This window comes from Acinonyx jubatus, chromosome E4 (assembly GCF_027475565.1).
Source record: "Acinonyx jubatus isolate Ajub_Pintada_27869175 chromosome E4, VMU_Ajub_asm_v1.0, whole genome shotgun sequence".
Taxonomy (NCBI): Eukaryota; Metazoa; Chordata; class Mammalia; order Carnivora; family Felidae; genus Acinonyx; species Acinonyx jubatus.
This window is the reverse complement of record NC_069395.1, coordinates 35,371,625-35,386,547: the sequence shown is the minus strand read 5'-3', so window position 1 is coordinate 35,386,547 and position 14,923 is coordinate 35,371,625. Positions and strand designations below refer to the sequence as shown.

Here is a 14,923-nt window from a genome sequence, read left to right as displayed (position 1 = left end):
GGGGGACCCAGTCTGGGATATCACGGGGAAGATTGCACCGGCCACCAGTCGTGAGTGCCTCTCTGTGGTGTGTGCCGGATGCTGTGCCATGGGCCTCCAGCAGGTGGCAGCACAGGCCCAGGTTAGAAGGTGGGACTGAGTCGCCCCGAGGGAGTTGGAGGGTGGGTGGCCAAGCTGCCAGGTGCCAGGGAGGAAAGTGCAGTGGCCTCGTGAGTCGGGCAGGCAGGTTCTCTGGAAAGAACGATGCTGCCTGGTTCTTTTCCCGGGTTGGGTTGTCTCCCTGATGTGTGTCCCCTAGGGGTGCATTTTGGTTGTCTTGTGAGCTCAATTCCCCTCCCTCCTGCAGGCTGTGACTGCAACATCCTGGGGTCTCGTCGGGACATGCCGTGTGATGAGGAGAGCGGGCACTGCCTGTGTCTGCCCCACGTGGTGGGCCCCAAATGTGACCAGTGCGCTCCCTACCACTGGAAGCTGGCCAGCGGTCGGGGCTGTGAGCCGTGTGCCTGTGACCCTCACAACTCCCTCAGCCCCCAGTGCAACCAGGTACAAGGAGGAAAGGGGTCTTGCCCACCAGCCTCTGTCTCCCCCCAGCGCTGCCCTTCTGGTCTTTCCGAAGTCAGACTGGTCTGGTTCTGTCCCTATCCTCTCTCCCTCTGTGACTCTGAGGCTTCTGCAATGCCAGATTCATCACACCTTCTGTAGGGCCGTTCGGGGGCCTTGCCTTCAGAGCTTGTCTTTGAATGGGAGCCATTGTTTTGGGGGGCACACTCGCTCTGTAGGCAGTCCCGGGCTCTGTGTGCTGATCAGGGATCTGGCACACGGCCCCCGATTCCAGGGCAAGGCCAGGCCTGCGAGGGAGGTCCCCTCACGATGCTCTCCCTCACAGTTCACAGGGCAGTGCCCCTGTCGAGAAGGGTTCGGTGGCCTGACCTGCGACGCTGCAGCCCTCCGCCAGTGTCCTGACCGGACCTATGGAGACACAGGCACAGGATGCCGTGGTGGGTGCTTCCTGAGAGGCGCGATGCTGAGGCAATGGGGGCGGGGGGGGGGGGGGCGCTTGGGCGGGCTCCTGGTGGAGGGCCAGTGGGTGGGTCTGTGGTAGGGGAGGACATCATACTGGACAGGTGGTGTGGGTCCTGGCAGCTCTGTGAGAGCACAGGTTCCCCACAACTGCTCCAGCCAGCCAGCCCACTTAGCCTCCCAACCCCAGGGCCAGCTGACGTCAGGCCACCCCCCTGTCTCCACGACAGGAGGGTTGCTTTGCCTCCCACTTCCCTGAGAAAGCATTTCCCAGAAGCCCTCTCCGGGGCAGGGGCAGGAAGGGGAGAGGTTCCCTCCTAGATGGAGAAAGTGAGTCTTGAGGGAAAGGTCTAAATTTCCCTAGAGTCAGTTTGACAAGTAGCCACAAGAGCATGGGACTTGGAGTGCCCAGACCCAACTCTGGTCTCAGCGTGGCCTCTGTCCTGCTGAATGACTTGGTGTGGGTGGTTTTCGCCAAGGCCTCAGTTTCCTGAGGGCACATTGTACTTAACAGCTCTGTGCCTTGTTGCTTCATCTCTACAAATGGGAAAATAAGGGAGGTTAACTCTATCACAGAGTGGCTGCGAAGTTAAAGCGAGTTCATGTGTGAGTGGGTGAGTGTCTGACTTAGAGCTGTGCCTGGTGCACAGTAGGTGCTAAATGAAGGGCTTGCTTTCGTTGCTTGCATTGCCCTGATTTTATTCTGGCCTTGGTGGTCTATTATTCTAAGCCACGTGGACAGGCCCTGAAGATAGGCCTCCGCTTCAGGCTCTCCCCACAAGGTGCCTTTATCTTCCTGACCCCCCGACCTTGACCATCATTTTTTCCCCGCCTTAGCCTGTGACTGTGACTTCCGGGGAACAGAGGGCCCAGGCTGTGACAAGGCCTCAGGCCGCTGCCTCTGCCGCCCTGGCTTGACCGGACCCCGCTGTGACCAATGCCAACGAGGTTACTGTGACCGCTATCCAGTGTGTGTGGCCTGCCACCCTTGCTTCCAGAGCTACGATGCTGACCTCCGGGGGCAGGCCTTGCACCTCAGTGGCCTGCGCAATGCCACTGCCAGCCTGTGGCCAGGGCTGGGTCTGGAGGATCCTGGCCTGACTGCCCGGATCATGGGTGCAAAGAGCAAGATGGAGCAGATCCAAGCAATTCTCGCCAGTGCCTCGGTCACCGAGCAGGAGGTGTCCCAGGTGGCCAATGCCATTTTCTCCATCAGGTAATTTCCCTTTCCCTGCCAAACACTTGGAGGAATTACATCACACGGGTTCACATAAGTGGCACACACTGGTCCTTCTTTCCACTGTACAGCCCTTTACAGTTTACAGAGCATTTTCACATATGCTCTTTTTTTGAACTGTTGCAACACTCCTATGAGGTTGGGGTGGTGGGTGTTATTACTTGCATTTTGCAGATGGGGAAACAGGCACAGATAGGGGATGTGACAGAGTCACGTGGCCACTGAGGGGCAGAGCTGGGACTCAGAGTGCAGGCAAGAGCCCCAGGGCTCTTTCAAGTGCCCGGTGCTGCCTGTGGGAGAGAGTCAGCTCTGGATTAGTCACCCTGGTGCAGGGCATTGGAGAGGCAGGGGCTCTAAAAATAACTTGTGTTTGCCTTTGGAATGGGAGCGGTCCCACCCACACCTCCTTCCTACCAGCAGGGGTGTCTTCTTGTAAGGTTCGGTTCTGGAAGTTTCTATAATTAGTTTGCATTCCCCAAGCACTAGTTGACTTTCTCGGTGCCCAGAGCCATCCAGGTGTGTGATTGACCTAAGTCTCAAAATTCAGTAGTGAGTCCATAGGTATTTGGTAGACTGGAAATGCAGGTATGGAAGGGTGTCCTGTGGAAAGATGTTCTATGCCAGAGCAAAGCCCGTAGGTGAAGGATGCAAAGCTTGCGGGGGTCGGGAGCGGGGGGGGGAGTTTGTGGTTGGTAGACCAGCCAAGGAGATGGGGAAAGAGGAATCTCTGAAAACTCAATGGTTGTGCGCCAGAGCTGATGGATCCTGACCCCCTTTGTGTGGAGATGACCAGTGGGTCGCGGCTATGGGTGCTCATGGGAGGCATGGTCTGTAGAGAAGAGACTTGGGAGCCCAGCAAGCAGGCAATACAGGTGGTACAGGCGGTGGCTGAAGCCAGCCTGCAGCGAGCTGAGGAGAAACGGGTTAGGGTGATGCTCCTCGTGGAAGCCTGCTATGGAGGTGGCGCAGGCTCAGGAAGGTTGAAGCACACAGGTCAGGGAAGGAGAGGTTCCTGCGATCTGCCTGCCGAGGGACAGGGGTGGGGGGCAGGTTGTGCTGGCTCTCCAGCAGATCCCTCCTCAGCCTGCAGGGTCTGCATTCTGTTGCCTTTTTCCTGACTCAGAGAGGTTTCTCCGAGGGGCTGCCGGGTTCTGGGGAGGCAGCCTCCTTCCCGTATCTTAGCCAAAGCTCTTCTCCCGTCTCAGGCGGACTCTCCAGGGCCTGCAGCCTGATCTGGCCCTAGAGGAGGAGACCTTGTCCCTCCCGGGAGACCTGGAGAATCTGGACAGAAGCTTCAATCGCCTGCTCATTATATATCAGAGCAAGAAGGAACAGTTTGAAAGGATAAGCAGTACGGATCCTTTAGGTATGCGTGGCCACGCCACACCGCACCTGGGCTCTGCTCTTGCTTGCCCTCCGTCTCCCGGCCTCCAGGGCCAGCGGCGGCTCAGTTCTCCCCTCGTCTTCCCACAGGGGCCTTCCGGGTGCTGACTGCAGCCTACCAGCGGTCCTCCCAGGCTGCTCAGCAGGTCTCCGATGGCTTCCACCTGCTCCTCCAGCTCAGGGACAGCCGGAGAGAGGCAGAGAGGCTGGAGGGGCAGGTGGGAGGAGGAACGGGAGCCGGAGGTCCCCAGCTCGCAGCTCTGAGCCTGGGGATGGCTTCCTTGCCTGATCTGATGCCCACCATCAACAAGGTGACTCATGGCATGGAGCCCCACTTCTTGGATCTCCCTGCTTCAGTCTGTCATATGCCAACTGCTGCCATACTTTTCCTACGAGGGCACTGTGACCCTACCCTACTCCCCCACCCATCCCAATCTTTGGCCCCTCACGGTGTGCTCAGTGGTTGCCAAGGAAACAAGTTTCTGGTGCCTGGTTGCTATGGAGATGTCTGGCGGTTTGTTTCTTGGGTGTGGGACAGGGGTGGTTGTTGAAGAGCTTTGGGTACCCTCTTTGACATCTCCTTCTCTCCACAGCTCTGTGGGGGCTCCAGGCAGACGGCCTGTACCCCAGGAGCGTGCCCTGGAGAGCTGTGTCCCCGAGACAACGGCACGGCATGTGGCTCTCACTGCAGAGGCGTCCTCCCCAAAGCGGGTGGGGCCTTCCGGACTGCGGGCCAGGTGGCCAGGCAGCTGCAGGGTTTCAACACCCAGCTCCAGCAGACCAGGCAGATGGTGGGTGCAGCCAAGGGGGGTGGGCACATGTAGAGAAAGGCTAAGGGGATGGGATCCCTGGGGCAGGTCAGTTTTTATTTCACAGCCAGGAGACAAAAGCCCAGGGATGTTAGGTGACTTGTCTGAGGCCCCACAGCAAGAGAGACGTAGAGTTTGGGGCCAATGTTCTGAGGGTTTTGTTTTGTTGTGTTGTGTTTTCTACCTGACTCTACATCATTTTTTCCAGAGCCAAACCAGGTTAGCAACAAATGTTTCCCTGGTAGATATAGGGTAGCGGGTGTCCACAGAATCCCTGAGGGCTGCTGCGAGGCTCTCCTGGGGCCTTGATTGCTGCTGACCCATAGCATGTGTTGGTAGATCAGGGCAGCAGAGGAGGCCGCCTCGAAGGTGCAGTCAGATGCTCAGCGCCTGGAGACCCAGGTGAGCGCCAGCCGCTCCCAGATGGAGGAAGATGTCAGACGCACACGACGCCTCATCCAGCAGGTCCGAGACTTCCTGTCAGGTGAGCCTGGCCCTTTCTCTCCTTCGGCCTGAGAGGGCCCTAGACCCTCCATTCCCTGTCCCTGACACAGCAGCTGGCTGCCTCCTTCCCTGGCCTCCAGGCCACCTGGGCCAGGTGCCCACCACTCGCCTGGATGGCTGCCACAGCCCTTCACTTATTCTCCCTCCCCCACCCCTGCTCCCTTACAGTTCACTCTCAACAGAACAACCTAAAACATCTTTGAAAAAATGCTTCAAATCCCTCACTGGCTTCCCCTCATTCTTGGAGTTACTGTGGCCTCTGCTCACCTCCCAGGTGTGGCCGTGTCTTCACTGCTTTGCTCACTGCCCATCCTTGAACAGGCTGGCTCTTATCCACCTCAGAGACTTATACTTGCTCTTTCTCTGCCTGGAATGCTCTTTCCAAGGCTGCTGATTCTATTCCTTATGGTCTCAATTTAAATATCATCTCCCTAGAGGCGCTTTCCTGACCACCCCATCTGGTACCCACTCCCAATCCCCCCAACCCCCACCACCGCTCCCAGCGTCTGACCTTCATTGCTTTGCTCTGAGCCTGTGGTTGTTGAATTCATTCGTCTCGGGATGCACTGTCTGTCTGTCCACTAGACTCTAAACTGCAGGAGGGCAGGGACGGCTGCCTGTCTTATTCACTGTGTCACTGGCGCCCCGCATGAGGCCAGACACAGAAAAGCACCCGGTGTCGGTTGAATGAATAAATGAACCAGATCCCCTCTGTTGGTGCCCTGGGAGTGGAAAGATTCCTGGATAGCACTCAGGAAACCTGTGACTTTGAGCAGGTTGCTTTTCTCTTTGCCTCACCTTTCACTTCTGCGAGCTGGGATGGTAGTATTTCACGTTGATTCTGGGGATCTAGTAACTGATGTAAAGTGTGCTTTGAAAAATTAAAGTTGCCTCAGGAATATGAGTTGATATTATTAGAGTTCTGTTCCCTGCCAGGGAATTTGCTTGGCTGGGAGCCCAGTTAATATGAGCTGAGGGCTTGGTGTTACAACAGGCCTCTTCGTGCTACTCTTGCAATGCCTTTGCTCCAAACAGGCAGGTTGGAGAGAGGCAGGGAGGATCTGTTGGGAGCCATGGCTTGCCTGAGGTCAGGCTGGAGTCAGACTCCCAGGGAACCCCAGAATGGGAGAGAGTGGTTGTAGGGAAATGGTGCTCAAGAAACATGGACAGGGGTGCCTGGGTGGCTCAGTCGGTAACTAGCCTCCGACTTCAGCTCAGATCGTGATCTCATGGTTCATGAGTTTGAGCCCCTGGCTCTCTGCTCTCAGCACAGAACCTGCTTCAGATCCTCTGTCTCCCTCTCTTTCTGCCCCTCCCCTGCTCACACTCTCTTTGTCTCTCTCAAAAATAAATAAACATTAAAAAAAAAAAGAAACCTGGACAAAGGGGCAGGCCAAAATTTGGGGTTCAGAATCATAGATAAGATCTTCCCCCAAGCCAAGCCCAGTGAAGGCTGAATGGTGTCAGCCCTGGCTAGGGGGTAGGAAGTCTCTCTTTGGGGTGTAGCCTGGGCTCACATGAACAAGCAGGGAGTCACTGGGCTGAGGGGACCCTTTTGTTTTCTATGTTATACGTGTGCCTCAGGTCAAGTCCTTTGACAGGATCAGGGGCAAGGAGAAGGTGCAGGATGTGGGAAAGCCTGCACCTGTGAAGGGCCCAGGACAGTTCTCACAGTGCCCATGGGAATGGGTTTTGGCCTCTAGAGTACTGTGTAGGAGGTGCAGGTACCAGTGGCTGCTGCGCACAGGGTCGGTGCGTGGGGTGTGTGGAAGGGCCCTGGAGGAAGGAGGACCCGTGGTCTTTCCCAGGTTTTCAAATGGAATTAACAAAAATAGCTCCGGCTTACTGAGTTCTTACTAAGTGCCTGGCACTGGTCTAAGTGCCTCATAGGTGTTGTGTTATTTAATCGTGACTGCCTACCACTTTGTAGCAGGGGACTCCAGGCACAGGGAGGTTAAGTAACCTGCCTAAGAGCATCCAGCTTGGAGGGAATGTGGGTGGGATTCTTCTCATTCTTTTGTCCACACTGTAGGTTGCTGTACTGTTACACACACACACACACACACACACACACACACACACACACACACACAGTTTTGTTAATATTTTTCTTCCTGGATTGCTCCCTTGTCCCACCTCTCTTGACCTGGCTCATTCCTACTCCCCCTATAAGAATCCTTTAGATGGCCCATTCTCCAGGAGCCCCCCTGACCACCCCCTCACCGGACCCATCAGATGTGGTTAGGCGCTCCTCCAGTGGCTGTCTGAGCTCCCTGTGCTCAACCTCATCACTCAGGCTGGCCTTCCTTGTTATGTGTTTGTCTGTCCCACTAGGCTTTGAGCTCTGTAAGGATAGGGACTGAGTCTGATTTGATTTGCAGTCTCAGTCGCCCACATTCTGGCCCCAAGCCCCAGGACAAAGCATCTGGGTGGGCAGGTGCCCCCTCTCCTACCACGTCTGTACCTGGAATGTGTACAAGTGAAAGGGAGACATAGGGAGGAGATAGTACTTCTACGTCTGACCTTATTCTCTGACTCAGAGTTGGTTGTAAGACCCTTGCTGATTGAGTGTTTCATTTCGTCCCTTCGGGTTGAGGATCCTTATTTCCATTTCACAGATCTGGAAGCTGAGCTTAGAGAAGCCATTTGACTTGTCCCAGTTTGCTTGAATAGTAAAGGAGAGGCCTGGGTCTGGAGGGCCTTTAGTCATTCATTCACTCTGCAAACACCAAGTGCCTCCAGGGGCCAGGCACCATGGCAGGGGCCAGGGATACGGATGACGCCCAGGCACCGCCATCGTGGAGCTTCTAGTGTGGTAACAGACAGAAAAACAGAGACCTGAGTTAAGGGTTCGGCATGTGGGAGGCAATAGATGCTAGGGAGAAAGATAAAGCAGAAAAGGAGGATAAGGGGCATTGGCACAAGTGAAGGTTGCAACTCTAGATTGGATGGCCAGGGGCGGCCTCCCCGAGAAGGTGACACTTGAGCAAAGACCTGGCAATCTTTCTCTGCTTTTGCAAAAATGAGCACTCTGGCCTGAGGAGGGGCGCGTGGAAGGGGTCTCACTGCCAAGGAAGCAGTCAGTTCCAGTTGCTGGCTGCTCTCCCCAGTCTAGGGCTGATTATGTTTGTGCTCCAGGCATTGTGCAGTACCAGCTGGCTGGCACCACCTCCTTCTCTCCAGCCTGCAGCTTCCTGTGGCACCAGACACGGAGCTGCCACAGCTGTGTCCACAATCATCCTCCTGCAGCGTTCCCGGAAACCGAGAATGGGCACCTGAGTGCGCCTGAGAGGGCGCAGCAGCTCCGTGGGCGGCCGGGGCCGAGATGTCACCGTGGCGCTTCCCATGGCGTTGCTCGGCCTGGAGAAGCCTCTCATTTTGGGGGGCTAGACTCCCCCGGTCTGATGGACGGCTTGTCTTCCAGACCCTGACACTGATGCAGCCACCATCCAGGAGGTCAGTGAGGCCGTGCTGGCCCTGTGGCTGCCCACAGACTCCGCCACCGTCCTGCGGAAGATGAATGAGATCCAGGCCATCGCAGCCAGGCTACCCAATGTGGACCTGGTGCTGTCGCAGACCAAGAAGGACATTGCTCGGGCTCGCAGGCTCCAGGCTGAGGCTGAGCAGGCCAGGTATGGCCCTGGGCCCCGAGCTTCTCCCTGCCCAGGGTTGGCCTGCTGCTTTGCTCCCCAACTCCTTTGGTTGCGGGAAGAGGGAAGAGAATCTGTACATATCAGAGGGGTGCAGAGGGCTGGGGGACAGGAGGGGTGCTTGCCGTGGTGGGGGGGATGGTGAGGTGATAAACAGCATCCACGGGAAACTTTACTCGCGTGACCCTGTCTTCCACATTGCCCGAAGGGTATCTCAGACTTAACACCCACATTGATACCACGCCTGTTTGGTGGGGCCTTGGGATGGAAAAGCTACTGAATTAATCTTCCCTGATTAGCTGGGAAGGATGTTCTCTTGAACTACTGCATGAGTTGAGCCACACATCTATTCATTCACTGTTGCTCACTCCTTCTCTCTCCGCTCTCCTCCGCTCCTCGGTCCCCAGGAGCCGAGCCCACGTGGTGGAGGGCCAGGTGGAGGATGTGGTGGGGAACCTGCGTCAGGGCACAGTGGCACTGCAGGAGGCTCAGGACACCATGCAAGGCACCAGCCGCTCCCTTCGGCTTATCCAGGAAAGGGTTGCTGAGGTGACGTGGTGTGGCTTTCTCCCCCTGTGTTTGAGAATGAAGAGACAGTTTCAGGCACAAGGGCTAGAAAGTGCCGGAAAGTGACTTGGATGGGGACCTAGAGAGGGAGGACTATGAGCTCTGGGCCCAGCTTTGAGCCCTTGGTTTTCTGGTCCTGTGGCTGGGTACAGATGGCCAGGGGTGGGCTCTGGGCTGCAGTGGGGGCGGGGGGCAGCTGAGCTGGAGAGGGAGGGGCCCCGGATGTCAGGGGGCAGATAGAGGATCAGCAGGGGGACAACAGCGGTATCCTGGTTGGAGAGAGTTTTCGCTGCCTGATGAGTCGGGCAGGGGGAAGACGAGGCCCCCGCTTGTGAGACCCACCACAACCCAGGTGTCCCTTTCCCCATAAAGGTTCAGCAGGTGCTGGGGCCAGCGGAAAGACTGGTGGCCGGCATGACGGAGCAGCTGGGTGACTTCCGGGCACGGATGGAGGCGCTCCGCCTGCAGGCTAGGCAGCAGCGGGCACAGGCAGCTCAGGCCCAGCAGCTCGCGGAAGGCGCTGAACAGCAGGCGCTGAGCGCCCAGGAGGTACGAGCAGACAGACTTCATCCTAGGCAGCACAGCCAGGGTGAGGTTCCTGAGCAGGAGAGGACTCTGTACGCTTTGTGAGACCCTGGGTTCGAAAGCAATTCCAACATGTTATTCTAGAATCGTCAGAAAGGGCTTCAGGACTCTACCTCGGGCCACCTCTGGGAAGCTGGTCAGGGGTGTTGTGAATGATCTACCCAGTCCCTCCCCATTTACAGATGGACAGGTAACTTTGTCCAGGCCCAAAGCTCACCTACAAAGCAGGTCTGTTGATACCCAGTCCAGAACTTGTCCCCTTTGTGGCTACCCAGCCCAGAGAGGCAGTCTTGACTTAGCCTAACCTGGGTCCCACCATTGTTGGAATTATGTCAGAGAGGTGATCAGAGAGCCTCTGGTCTGGGTCTCCAGCATACCAGGAACTTTGGCTCTCATGGTCCCAGTATAGTGGCAGGCAGCCAAATATGCTGCTACATGACAAGTAAGTGCCTGGCACCGTGCAGGAAGTTAGGCAGGAAATGACAGGAGCTCAGGTGGAGGGAGGGAAATACAAAAGGAATTTAAGGTATAGTTTGTGGCCTAGGGATTTTCCTGGGCAAAAGCAACCCTCTGGGGAGTGTCAGGAGGCACTTCGTGCCCGTGTGTTAATCTGGATGGTATCGAGAGCTTTAGCCAAAGGTCTTTAGAACTTTGGGTGGTGGTGATGGTGACACTGAGATTGTTCCATGTTTTTCAGGGATTTGAGAGAATAAAGCAAAAATATGCTGAATTGAAGGACCAGTTGGGTCGTAGCCCCATGCTGGGAGAGCAGGGAAGCCGGATCCTGAGCGTCAAGACAGAGGCAGAGGAGTTATTTGGGGAGACCATGGAGATGATGGACAGGATGAAAGGTGAGGGTTCCGTCCCGGGGCTCGGACTCCCGGGCATCCCAGGAGGCTGGTCCCAACCCCAGGTCTCTGAGGCCCACCCTTGTCAGAGCGAGCAGTGCTAAGGGGGCGAGACCAGAAGGGAGTCCTGAGCACCTAGGAATATGAGGCACAGTGATGGGGCTGTGGGGAATGCAGAGATGCTCATAAGACCTGTCCTGCCCTTCAGATGTGGGTCATGCGTCTACCAACCGGAAAAGGCCAGGTGGTAGCAATGGAACAAGCATTTACCTGTCTGTAGGAATTTGCTTTTTTAAAATTTTTTTTAACATTTATACATTTTTGAGAGACAGAGAGAGACAGAGCATGAGTGGGGGAAGGGCCAAGAGAGAGGGAGACACGAATCTGAAACAGGCTCTGGCTCCGAGCTGTCCACACAGAGCCCGACGCGGGGCTCCAACCCACAAACCTTTATTTATTTATTTATTTTTGAATTTTTTTTTTAACATTTATTTATTTTTGAGACAGAGAGAGACAGAGCATGAACGGGGGGAGGGTCAGAGAGAGAGAGGGAGACACAGAATCTGAAACAGGCTCCAGGCTCTGAGCAGTCAGCACAGAGCCCGATGCAGGGCTTGAACTCACGGACCGGACCGTGAGATCATGACCTGAGCTGAGGTCGGACGCTCAACCGACTGAGCCACCCAGGCGCTCCAACCCACAAACCTTTAGATTATGAACTGAGCCTAAGTCGGATGCTTAACCTACTGAGCCACCCGGGCACCTCAGGAATTTACTTTTAATTGCAGGATTTGGGGGAAGATCATGCATAGGGGCCTCCTGGGGGAGGGGACCAGGGAACATAATAGCAGCTGCTAAAATTTCAATACTTGGTCAACCCAAAGGTCCATATGGGTGCCCACTGACCGACTGGCATCCCAGTAATGCCCCTGTTACACTCTCCTGGTGGGATCTCACCCGGCGGGTGGTGTTCAGTGGTGGCTACTATATCCTCGGAAAGGATGTTGACAAAGCCTGCACGTATCAGAGGGAGGGTGAGCAGGGCTGGGAGTTAGAGAAGTGTCCATAATTGTATCGGATGAAAAATGGGTGAAGGAGCTAGGGAGATTTGATCTGAGAAGACGTGGCCTCAGACATTTGAACGACTTCCATGTGGGAGACAGAGCAAATATATTCCCACACCCCTAGGAGACAGACCTGGGACAACCAGCTGGGGGCCAGAAGTGGTCAGACTCTGGCTTCATGAGAAGCCTTTTTTAACAGCTAGAGCTGCCTGAAGTTGGAACCCTGTGAGGCAGTGCACCCCCTCCTTATTCCTGGAAAAGTTCAGGCTGATGCTGGGTGCCAGCTCTCAGGAGTGTGGTAGAGGGGCCTCTTTCCTAGGGTGACAGTGACAGGAGGGACAGGCTGTCCTCCACATCCTCCGCAGGATCTGGTGGCGGCGTGGGGAACAGACCTGGCGGGAGGACTAGATTTATCTGGGGTGCTATTTGGGGGAGGGAAAGCGCGGAGGAATTCTGGTCCCCCAGCCAGCGCTTTTGCCGTGGTGCCCACTTGAGGACCATTAGTGGGATGGCAGTGTCTGAGTCCAATAGTGGTAGGTTGGTAATCTCGGTGCCAGTGGCCTCCCTCACGAGTCTGGGACAACTGCTCTGCCTAGAGCAGAGGGGGAGACTAGGGGATTTCTGGGTCTGGTTTCTCTAGAGTAGGGTACAGGTGGAGAGCCATGAGGCTGGAGAGAACTTGCCTTAGTGACCAGGCTCCCCCACAGGTGATTTCACCAGTGGCTGCTGCCAAGCGGGTGGGAAGAGAAGGGTTTGGAGTCTTTGGGTATCTCACCAGCGCCTCCTCCCCTTGCTGTTCCATCTGCCTCAGACATGGAGTTGGAGCTGCTTCGGGGGAGCCAGGCCATCGAGCTTCGCTCGGCAGACCTGACGGGGCTGGAGAAGCACGTGGAACAGATCCGCGACCACATCAATGGGCGTGTGCTCTACTATGCCACCTGTAAGTGACGTGCCGGCTTCCAGCCCCTGGCCCTGCCCGTCTGCCCTCTTTAATTCTGGAGGACAGACTGGGTTGGAATGCTTTCCAGCTCCAGGAGACTTTTATACAGCCGAAAGCACAGCGTGGTCCACCCCTGGTGTGCAGCTGTTAAGATTGTTCTGGGCTGCAGCTGAGCCAGAGATGATGGGAAATTACATTTGAGAGACAGAGAGGGTGGAGGCGGGCCGTGCCTTTGTGACTGGGAGCTCTCAAGTGCAGGGAGCTTGACTGGGCGGCGTGCATGCCCTTCATCCTCCACTGAGGCTGAGTCCTGGACGAACCCAAAATCTTAACAAAAAGTGATGTACAAACTAAAAGCCCAATAAAAATCTTTGGAAAGAAGTCTGGAGGTTGAAAGAGTTTCAGAAAATGTCCTCCCCATTAAGTAAATCTCTGTCACTTGTGTCTGTCCCACACTTGGGGTTCCTGGGTTGCTCCCCCGCTCAAGCCCAAGGCCTGGTGGTGTAGGAAGCATAGGCTGCCCCACTTTGCTCAGTACAGCTTGCTCATCACCCAAACTTAGGGTGACTGGACCCCTTTGCCCCAGGACCCAATGGATCCCTTCCTTGAGAGACCACCAAGTATTTTCATCTTTGAGCAGCGATCCAGTTTCTCATTTACAGATGAGGAAATAGAAATCCAGAGAAGGGAAGTATTGTGTCCAAATTCACCCAGCTCCAGAGGCAGAACCTGTGTCTCTTGGGATCTCAAAGAGAAGTTGCAAATGGATGACGGGTAACTGCGTGTGTGTGGCACATATGGAAAAGGCGTGACGTGAGTGTACTAACCACAGCCCGTGCAATGTGCTAGGCATTTTACCTACATTAACTTTTTGACTGTTATTAATCACGTTAATTCCTTATTGAGCACTGCGCGAGAGACATCATGTGCATTATCTTGTGAGGTAGGTGCTGTTCCCATTTGACAAGTGAGGAAACCAAGGCACAGGCTGTGTAACCCCCCCAAGGTCACAGATGAGGCAGAGGGCAGGGCAGAGCTGGGTTTTAAACTCATGATCGTCTACCACAGTCATTAGGAGAATGGATGCTGGAGCCTGACGGCTCGGGCTCGCACAGACCCTACCCCGGGGGTCGTTCTGAGGAGTCAGTGAGTCAGTGCGCGAAACTCCTGTCATTAAGTACCTGGCATACCTTATGCTCCCAGTCTGCATCAGCCACCCCCCTGCCAGACCCCAGGCTCTCCACCCGGCACGGGCTCAGAAGTCCCGGAGCCACTGCTGACTTTGAGAAGAACCACATGAAGCCTCGTAGAGAAAAATATGTCCGTTTTATTGAGCACAACACCGAGCATGAAGCTGGAGGGGACGGGGTACAAGAAAACTAGGGAGGGACAAGAATAAGGTCCCCCGATTTCCAGGGAGAGAAAGAAGAGCAGAAGCAGGATGAGAATTAACCATCTGAAATGAAAACCGTCAACTTGCAATTTGTACTTCATTGGGTGTGGGTGGGGCGTCTTGGTCAGGATAAGGATTCCTCGCAGTACCTAATCATTGATTTTTTTCTTTTTCATCTTGGAGGCTGTGGGGCTGCTTTGGGCCCGGGGCAGGGAGGGAGGTGGTTCAGAAGTGAGCCGGGGGCAGGCTGGCCGCGTCTCAGCCCGGTTGGAGCTAATCCTAAAGCCAAGGATGGGAACTTGAGAGCTCACGGGTGGCCCACAGAGCTGACTGTCATTCATGCAGATGGGCAAGCGACTACATTAATGAGCCCATTCTGGCCGTGAGGACAAAGGCCTGGCAGGCAGGAGCGAGTGTGTGCTGAGCGGGAGTCTGGGTCGATGCTCCATATGGCTTTGCTTGGAGAAGGTGACACAGCCTGGCCAGCCCATTAAGCTTTTCATCACAAACAACACAGACCCGGGCAAGAGCTACCTAGTACACTGCACGGAGCCACGGCACGCAGGGTGTGGGGGCGCAGAGCAGGCAGGTCAGGGAGACCTGGAAACGGGTGGATGCTGCCCTCCTGCCCACGGCTTCAACGAGGCCTCCGCGCCTCGGGGCTCACTGCTGGGCCTTCCGTGAGGGTCTGCCCCGGGCGGCAGCGTGCTGCTTCCGACCCTAAACCACTCCTGCCAGGCCCTGCTCCGCTTGCTCCGCCTTCCTCCCTGCTGCAGGGTGGATGCCGGGTTTGGAAGGGTAGAGAAGAGATGACAACTCTCCTGCAGAGGAAATGGGTTCAGGGTGGGGGTGGGCCTGCCGCTTCCGGTGCCCCTCAGACCCCTTCTTTCAGACCCTGTGCTGGGGCTCTCCTTCTGGGCCAG

At 55.8% G+C, this 14,923-nt stretch overlaps 2 protein-coding genes across 4 annotated transcripts in view; one reads left to right on the top strand and one right to left on the bottom strand.

Annotated features, from left to right (window-relative positions):
- LAMB3 (laminin subunit beta 3) overlaps positions 1–12,988 on the top strand; it is a 41,955-nt gene extending 28,967 nt beyond the window's left edge. For both annotated transcript variants that reach the window (XM_027074534.2, XM_027074532.2), the window contains exons 13-24: positions 347–543; positions 887–998; positions 1,858–2,236; positions 3,463–3,623; positions 3,731–3,951; positions 4,234–4,431; positions 4,789–4,933; positions 8,378–8,585; positions 9,011–9,152; positions 9,543–9,719; positions 10,453–10,606; positions 12,479–12,988. In XM_027074534.2, coding sequence (XP_026930335.1) covers positions 347–543; positions 887–998; positions 1,858–2,236; positions 3,463–3,623; positions 3,731–3,951; positions 4,234–4,431; positions 4,789–4,933; positions 8,378–8,585; positions 9,011–9,152; positions 9,543–9,719; positions 10,453–10,606; positions 12,479–12,615 — 2,231 coding nt within the window. In that variant the 3' untranslated portion in view covers positions 12,616–12,988. The remainder of the gene's footprint in view (positions 1–346; positions 544–886; positions 999–1,857; positions 2,237–3,462; positions 3,624–3,730; positions 3,952–4,233; positions 4,432–4,788; positions 4,934–8,377; positions 8,586–9,010; positions 9,153–9,542; positions 9,720–10,452; positions 10,607–12,478) is intronic.
- A 926-nt stretch (positions 12,989–13,914) lies between these two features.
- CAMK1G (calcium/calmodulin dependent protein kinase IG) overlaps positions 13,915–14,923 on the bottom strand; it is a 29,749-nt gene continuing 28,740 nt past the window's right edge. For both annotated transcript variants that reach the window (XM_015079975.3, XM_015079976.3), the window contains one exon: positions 13,915–14,821. The gene's annotated coding sequence lies outside the window, so the exon portion shown is untranslated. The remainder of the gene's footprint in view (positions 14,822–14,923) is intronic.